At 34.3% G+C, this 8990-nt stretch overlaps 1 protein-coding gene across 1 annotated transcript; it reads right to left on the minus strand.

The window, feature by feature from the left end:
- Positions 1 to 64: 64 nt before the first annotated feature.
- Positions 65 to 5041, minus strand: LOC119369685 (uncharacterized). The gene is made up of 16 exons (XM_089724568.1): positions 4743 to 5041; positions 4598 to 4655; positions 4387 to 4508; positions 3995 to 4045; positions 3787 to 3906; positions 3338 to 3457; positions 3117 to 3252; positions 2309 to 2479; positions 1977 to 2117; positions 1724 to 1830; positions 1532 to 1613; positions 1273 to 1414; positions 992 to 1151; positions 789 to 905; positions 535 to 661; positions 65 to 456 (listed from the first exon to the last, which is right to left on the minus strand). The coding sequence occupies exons 1-16, from the start codon at positions 4853 to 4855 to the stop codon at positions 217 to 219; spliced, it is 2007 nt and encodes a 668-aa protein (XP_089580694.1). The 5' UTR covers positions 4856 to 5041; the 3' UTR covers positions 65 to 216.
- Between the last annotated feature and the right edge of the window lie 3949 nt (positions 5042 to 8990).

Here is an 8990-nt window from a genome sequence, read left to right on the forward strand (position 1 = left end):
TGGATGCCAAATGAGCCAGAATACTATTCCGGAACAATAATAAAGAGTAGCTTTCCCCTGTATATAACATCCTCCAAACTCGAGACTTTTTACTCTCCACATTTATTACAGAACGTGAAAAGATAAGCCATACATGATTGACTCATTTACATTAATATTGCAATTCGTCCTGCTCAAACGTATGTATACATGACTAAAAAATTTCTAGCTGACAAATCAGCTACTAGTAGGCCCTTCTAAACGAATGTAATCATACATTACGCCTTGAAAAATTGCGGTAATTCTTGTCTGAGTCAAATAAATTGTATTTTTTCCATCGACAAGTACATCATTAGGCACATCAACGGTATAAAACCTGTAGATCCCGTGAATTCCATGCCTTGCAATTGCATTGTCCTTGCCTATTCGCCCTGTTGTGAAATGAGGTCGCTTCGCACTTGGATCGTTGAACCTCACCTATGTTATGAAAAAGTTTAAATTAAGTTCCCCTTTAGCAAAAGTTTGCAAGTAATAATAAGAGAGGATTTAAAATACCTGTATCTCAGCTTCGGTTGCAGATGCTAAAGCTAATTGCAATGTGTAATTTCCAGTTCGAATCACAGTTTTGAGCTCGAAAGTTATTTGCCATGTGGTTGGTTCGTACGCACTTTTTCCAGTATTTCTACAATGCAAAGAACAATATATATTAGATCTAGACCAACAAGTTTTGGTCCAGAAATATTACAGTTGTCTTCAGGATTGTAATGTCTTTAATTTAAAAATTCTGGATCAATGACGAGATAAATCACCTCGGAACATGAATAAAAAACCAATCTCGACTGCAGTTACTAGTGCCAACATTGTATATGAGATCTTCTGTAGGATATAAGTCAGTGTATCTATCCCATAATCCATATTGCCTAAACCTACACATTAAAACAAGTTATGTTAAGGAATAAAATATTATTTACGTGCCAAGATTTGGAATTGATAATTGTTGGTGAGAGCTAACTTTTCATTTGGTTGGTTGATGAATAATTTGTTTGTAAGTGTTGGCTCTGGGTCCGGCACAAAGAATTCAGCAGCAGATCGATCGGGATACCCTATTTCCCATATGGTTGGCCCATTTCTAGGAGATTCATAGTTAAGGACGCCTAATTTAATATTGCTTCCTGCATTAAGAAATTAATTACAAATTAATTTTTAAAATTAAATTGAAGAACTAAAGCCAAAAAAAAAAAAAAAAAAAAAAAAAAAAAGAAAAGATAAAGGAAAAAGGAAAGCAGAGGGTACCTGGTGTAATGGTGATGTTCTCACCATACTTGTAATTTCCAACAAATCCAGGAACCCATGCATACAAATTGTAAGTTCCAACTCGGATATTTTCAATCGTGAAAGACCCCTCATTATTTGCTTGAGTCCAGAATTGATAACCCTAAAAGAAAATAATAAAAGAAAAAATATATAAAATAGTTAATTAGTAACGGAAGTAAGATTTTCCAATTTTCGCTTCATAGATAATTAGAAGAGATAAAGGATATGCAGGGTTAACCTTGGTCTCAAATTGCCATGAATCTACATCTCCTGGAGCTGCCAAGCCCACATAAGCAAAACTTGCCAATTTGGAATCCCCTCTAATTAATAGTATAAAAGTTTGAATTAGTAAAGGTATTTGTTATTGCAGTATTCAAAGATTGTTAGTATTAATGAAAGAATAATAACAAATAAAAAGCTTATGACATACTCATTTTGCATTGTTATTTGCCCTGAGACAGTTCCTCGTTTATCAGAATAAGGAAAATCTTCTGATTGAGTAAAATTGTATGGCCAACTTTCAACTTCCACTGACATCTAATTGTTGACATATTTGAGCAAAAAAAAAAAAAAAAAAAATTTGAGATAATGAAGTTAAAAATAAAAAATTATTAAATATTCATTCGGTTCGTAATAAATATTTTCATTCAGTTCAAAAAAAATGTCATGGGTTAATAATCTACCTGTCTTTTAGCATCATTCCAAAGTGCTTGGTCATCAGCAGTTGAGTTGGAATTAAGATAAATAAAAACAGGTCCAAAAACCATATTCCATGGCTCTTCATATTTTGTATTTTCCCCCAAATAATGAGAACTAGTAAACATCTGCATGTGCGTAAAAATCATATTTAAAATATTAGTTATAAACCTGATTTTAGGTTTCGTTATTTTCAATAATGTCAAAATTATAGTTCACGAATTAACGGTGAAATTTGTAAAATAATGTTATTCTAATTTGTGCTTTTACTTCAAAATAATTCTTTTTTCAATCAATAAGCTTATGGTAATAAACTTACAGATAAAAGAAATGGACCAGTATGAGCCGTTAGTTCTTGTCTAAAAGGTCCACCTGTACAGAACTCATCACTGGGTCGGATCACCCAAAATCCCATTGCCGGATCTTTTGATATCCAGCCATACACTTTGCTATCTTTGCGATCCATGGAATATTCATACTTGTCATCCACCTGAATATATATTCCATTATATCATAACATTAAAGAAATTCCTACTCATGATATATGAATTCATACATGTTTAAGAAAAAGGTAAAAGTTAAAGATCAAGGTTAAACTATATGTCTATTTACAACATATAGTTTGGTTATGTAGTTATAAATAGCAAAATTCAAAATTAAGCATGAACATTGTTTCAGAATCGCTGATTTCGATTTCAGAATCGTAGATTTTATTTCCATACTAATTTAAAATCAAATTAGTTAATAATTTTCCACTTTTTAAAGCTATTTTTTAAATGATATCTTGAATAAATAATAATAATAATAATAGAATAGTACTATTGAAAATTCTAAACCAATTTAACAAAAAGTCTTCAAATTTATTTTAAAAAATTATAATAAAATGAAAAAGCAAATTGAGAGTTTTTTTGAAAATATTTTTTTCACAGTTGCAAATGGAATCGCCGATTTTAAATCAAGTACGTCGATTCCGATTTCAAAAAATGAAAAATCAAAATCGAATTGTAAATACACAATTTCTATTATAATTTGAAATTAAAAACCGTTTACTACAGTTTGGTAGTGATTTTAACGAAATCAAATTGAGTTGAAGATCCAACCATGATCATGCTATCCAAAACCTATACCTCTCCACGCAATTCAGGATTGCTTGTTTTGGTCAAGAGAACAGCTTCAGGATATGCTAGAGCTTGACCATTTTCCCGATCTTGGTATGTAGGCATGATCTTTTGTATGTTGTCTGATACCACCATATAGTTGAACCTAATCATTGAAAATTATAGACCTTATCTATGTATCATAAATTGCTTCAATAGTAAACATAAATTAGAACAAAAACTTTCGTTACATTTCATTTTGTAGTTTGAAAACAATCCTAATTTGATCCATGCTGACGGTAGGCCACCCTTCTAAACGTTCCATTATAGTATATGTGTAAAATCCTGAGCTCCCACGCCGCAATATATACCTACAAAAATTCAATCAGAACTAGGACTGAAATTGATCTTCTAAACTAGTCCTAGGATTATCAATTTTGGTTCCAATCAGAACCATGAGACCCATTCAATCTTCTGTGATTTATTTATTTATTCATAACTGTTGCTTTCATCAATAGTTTCAATTGATTCCAGTTAAAACAGTAGAAAATAGGATCTGGAATCAAACTCAGCCTCTCAATTTTTGTTTGGTACAAAATTGAAACTTTCTGACCTGTTTTTATCCAATTCTCTCCATTAGATTTTCAAACCGGTGCTAACACTACTACCAATTCTCTCCATTATCATGAAAAAATCATACCTTTTGTCGATGTTTAGGGGAACTATGCTATTTTTGATGGAAATGTCCCATTTTCTGTTGAAAGAAACTTCCACTTGGTCTTCATTTTGTGTTATAACACTAAAATTTTCTCCTTGTAACCTGTAAATTATTCATGTACAATTCAAGTTTAGAAGCAACATGTAAATAAGTCCTCTAGATGTAGTTACTTGTTCAAGAGGGAATTTACTGGTCAAAAATGTCCTCAGCCCCTGGTTTGTACCAAACAATGTCCCAATAGCTGCGTAGAGAATTAAATTTTTGTTAAGACATAATTAGTGTATGATAAAATTAAGGAATTGAATCTTGTAAAATGTAAGTAATCTAACAAATGAATAGTTTATTTTATCAATATTGTCACATACTGTTAAGATTTTTTTTTCCTTTTATATTAACCCGACAAAAATTTCCATCCCACTAGGTTAGGACTAAATCTTGATCATGTCCGACCGTCCACTGATGGATAGAACATTTTCAGCCAGTATTTAGTCTATCTATAAAATTTGAACTCTCGACCTTATTAAGATATATTAATAAAAGTTTAAAAATGTTTTAACCAAAATGATAAGTATAAATGCATACCCACGATCATTTTCCTTCCTTTTAGTTTCTAGTATATTTTCAACTCCATTATATTTTATTCCAGTGACAAAACCACCTGGCTTGGATAGAGTGACTTGAACAATTCCATTATCGATCACCACCTAAAAAAAGATTTACAATTGTTATACATATGCGTGAAAAATAATCGGTTTTTTAAAAAAAGAAAAGAAATTTAAGAATTCATAATTACAAAATTAGACTCTTCATGCAGTATGACTCCAGAGGAAAAGTTGCTGCTCAAAATTTTCCTACAAAGAGAGAAAATGTTAACTCTAAAGAAAAATCTAATTAAGATATGTAAAATAATTTTTTAATTGAAATAAGCAAATTCCTACCTGTGAGAAAAATTGAGTGGAGAACAAAAACTCACTTGCATTACATTTAGTAACCATATGCAAGCAAATATTTCCAAGTGCATGCAAATAGAATAAAATTTCTTCATATTCATGTGTTAACCCTTTGTTCGGAAAGGAGGATTATTTTGGAAGAATGAAAATATGTGAAGGGAAAATCAATGGGAAGGATTATCCCTTCCTTTAATATTGAAGGAAGTGCAGAAAATATCAAAGGAAGAAAGATCTGCACTTCCTTCAATATTTTCTTTCCTCTCCTTCCCAAACAAAGCCTATGAATATTAAAGAGAACTACAATAAAATGAGATAATCTTTACAGTATTTATAATTAATGAATAACCAATTATAGGGTAATAACCAACGCAAATTGAGAAAATTATGGTAATAATGTGTACCACAAATTTAAAATTATAAAATTATTAATTTAGGTATTTGGTTTCATAACCAAGAGAGGATTAGCAAATGCATTCTTTAGCTTTCTAATTATGGTTGGATTTACAACTAATCTTTCCATAAAAAAATGGCTTAGATTAGGAATGTAACAAGCTTAATGATAGGTAAAAATCTATTAAAAATATTCAACAATAATTAGGTCTTATTCAAGTTAAATTAATCTTATGTGATAAAATCATTTGAAATTGTGCGATAAAATCAGGTGAAATGAATCTCATAGAATTTTATGTAATTTCTTAATTAGAAATCATTGTTCTGAAAACCTGACCGGTTTGGCCGGTTCAACCAGAGTCTGATCGATATTGGATAATAAAATCTGTAGCTTCAAAAGTCAATGTAAACCGATGACAATCGGTGAACCAAACTGGTAATTAGTGTGATTTGAATCAAATTCTGGGTTTTCTCAAAATATGGGCCTCTTAAAAACTCAGTCTACTGATTTTTAATTTTTGAATCTCTTTATTTTTGAGCCCAAAATCTTACTTTGTTCATTAAAACAATTAAAATTTCTAACTTTAAAGTCCAATTTGAAAAATAATATTAATTTTATGGTCAAGAAGAACTCTTTTGATGCAAGAGAATGCGAATAATGTTTTAAGGTCTGATTAATTCTTTTGGTTCATGAGATTAGATTTTCCTTTGCAATAGGCTACTGTGTTTATTGTAAATAATAGCTATAAGCAATTTGATCAAAGATTTATTTCAGAATTTTTTTTCCTTTTTCCTTTGTGTATATCAGAGTTAGGGTTTAGCGTTTGATCTTATTATAATTATTAATGTCAATTAATTAATTAAGTGCTACGTGATTTATACTATATGGTTAGAGAATTACTGCGGGAACTGAAAATTATTACAAGGTTTAATTAAGTATTTAACACGCAACAATAACATATAATCTGACAATAATTTTGTAGTATATGACACACAAGAAATTCTTTCTTATTGCATTTGGCTGATCAACTTATTGAGGAAACAAATGGCTCCATACCTATTTCTATGGGCGTCACCCTTACAGCCTGTTGAACTGAAATTTTGACTTTTGGATGTAATTTTTCATTTCTGTTTCGATTAATCAAATTACAATTAATTAAAAAATTACAATTAAAGAGTACACGAAATAATTAACTTGGAATATTAAGAGATTATTTACTCTAGATCTACAGAATTCGTTGCATTCCCACTAAAATAATCATCATAATAAACGAATTATGTTGGGTAATTAATTTCACTATAGATGGATTTTGGCCTACATCTTGAAATTTTAATATATTAATAAAATTATTAATTATTCAAACTTCATGTCCCTAGCTAGTTTAGATATTAATGACTTGGTATGATAGAGATGTAAAGTGTGCTATTATAGTTTTGATTACTAGCTACGTTGAGACATCCCACCCTCTTTCTTATCACTCACAAATCTTTCTTTTTCCAACATTGAATGATATTATATTATGATATTATCAATTATATAACTAATAAATTCAATAACAAAAATGATAAATCTGGTACATCATAATTTTTTTTAAAAAAAGAAGACTGAGCATTAATTATTTAAAATTTTTTTGCAATTTTACGTCCTTGGTTTGAATTCAGAGAGCCTAGACAATGATATAGGGAAAAGAAACAATATTTTGTTAATGTTAGGACATATTTTGAACGTGGTCTAAAATTTTTAATGTTTCATCTTTCAATTTTCAACTCTTTTTTATTTTTTATTTTTTTGTCTGATTAAGTTCTTCAATTCCCACAAGCCTTGTAACACCCGCCGCTCGATTTCGGCACCGAATGTGGCATCCACCGTTGGGTATTTCGGGATCGGGCGGCAGGTGTTACATTTTATGGTATCAGAGCATAGGTTTAGACGATTCTAGAATATATGATTTGGTATGAGAGTGTATCCGATTTGGAGTAAGGATATAAGTGAGTTAAGTTAAATACATGCCATATTAGCCTGTGTTAGGAATTTCTCTCTAATGCGAATCTACTGGTCTTTGTAGGTTTTTAGTGATGTCTCAGCACCTGCCGGATGCGGAGGTGGACAGTTATGCCCCTCCAGAGGGTGCTATGTTAGAGTGTGGTATGCCAGCCGGTGGTGTCGCTGGTGGGATTCTGGGTTCTGATGCAGAGCGTGCCTCGGCTGTAGGACAGGCTACTGTGGGTCCTGCGGGGCCTAATCAGGGTGATTTGGTACAGCAGTTGGTAGCTGCATTGAGGCAGGCTGCGGGAGTTGTTCCCCAGGCTCCAGTCGCACCAGCCACTGTTCCAGTTCAGTCCCCGGTAGAGAGATTGAGGAAGTATCGTGTTGAGGATTTTATGGGTCGGAGGGATGATGATCCTTCTGCAGCAGAATTCTGGCTCCGAGCTACAGAGAAGATCTTGGACCAGATGCAGTGTACTCCTCCAGATAGATTGATTTGTATTGTTTCCTTGCTAAAGGAAGAGGCTTACCTACGGTGGGAGTCTATGGTTAAGACAGCGAGAGCCGAGGATGTTACTTGGGATTTCTTTCTCTCTGCGTTTCAGGAGAAATATGTGGGGGAGTTATACACGGATCAGAGGATAGCAGAGTTCCTTGAGCTTAGGCAGGGATGGATGACTGTCTCCAAGTATGAGCGGGAGTTTCTGCGGTTGAGTAGGTATGCTTCTAAGTTGGTCCCAACTGAGGCAGATCGGTGTAAGCGGTTCCAGAAGGGGTTACTGGATGAGTATAGGATGCACTTGACATCCCAGCCCCACACCACATTAGCTGGTTTGGTGAAGGCTGCTTCAGAGCTTGAGATTATTTGGAATGAGAGACAGGCCAGAGGTCAGAGGACCCAGCAGAGCAGTCAGTATAAGAGATTGCAAAGTGCTACGTCTGGACAGACTTTAGGGGTCCAGTCTAGTAGCAAGAGATTTAGAGGCGGAAGGTAGATGGGGGTCAGATCGGGCCAGACAGTTGGTCGGGGTATATTTACGAGATCAGCTCCTCTGGCTACATCTGTTGCTAGTGGCGGGGGTGCTGCATGGCCAGGTCTACCAATTTGCATTCAGTGTGGCAGGAGACATGTTGGAGTGTGTTGGGGCACTACGAAACCTTACTTTAGATGTGGATCCACTGAGCATATGATCAGGGATTGTCCTATGACAGTGACCAGTCCAGCTCACCAGGTTGGGAGGCCAGCTCCCTATGTTCAGAGAGGCAGAGGTAGAGGCCGTAGTGAGGGATATGGTATGAGGAGTGAGAGACCAGTTTCTGAGACTGTGGAGAGACCAGAGGCTAGAGCACAGGCGAGGGCTTATGCCATCAGGACCAGGGAGCAGCGGGATGCGCCGGATGTCATCGCAGGTACCTTCTCTATCTTTGACACTTTTGTGCTTGCTTTGATTGATCCGGGCTCCACGCATTCATACATATGCATACATGTGGGTAGATTGGGTAGTATGCATGCTGATACATTAGAGCACAGCGTTGAGGTTACTAGCCCTTTGGGTCAGAGTGTAGTAGTTGATCGAGTGTATAGAGATTGCCCTTTAGTCATTCATGAGTATGTATTTCCGGGTGATTTGATAGAGTTGCCTTTTTGGGAGTACGATGTGATATTGGGTATGGATTGGCTGTCTAGACATGGGGTCATTGTTGATTGTAGACTTAAGAGGACTACACTCCAGACTTCATCTGGTGAGGAGATTGTAGTTGTGGGTGACAGGTCAGATTACCTCTCTAATGTTATTTCTGCTTCTACTGCTAGAAGACTGATCCAACATGGTTATGAGGCCTACTTAGCCTGTGTACTT

The sequence above is a fragment of the Jatropha curcas genome, chromosome 8 (assembly GCF_041381405.1).
Source record: "Jatropha curcas cultivar XTBG-Jc1 chromosome 8, XTBG_Jcur_1.0, whole genome shotgun sequence".
NCBI classification, from domain to species: Eukaryota; Viridiplantae; Streptophyta; class Magnoliopsida; order Malpighiales; family Euphorbiaceae; genus Jatropha; species Jatropha curcas.

Bases quoted from the DNA above. Each gene is read 5' to 3' on its own strand.
- LOC119369685 (XM_089724568.1), bottom strand. From the start codon at position 4,855: ATGAATATGAAGAAATTTTATTCTATTTGCATGCACTTGGAAATATTT. The intron at 3,907-3,994 runs GTAAATTCCCTC...AATAATTTACAG, and splicing joins GCTGAGGACATTTTTGACCA to GTTACAAGGAGAAAATTTTA. The intron at 662-788 runs GTGATTTATCTC...TTTGCATTGTAG, and splicing joins TTTTTTATTCATGTTCCGAG to AAATACTGGAAAAAGTGCGT.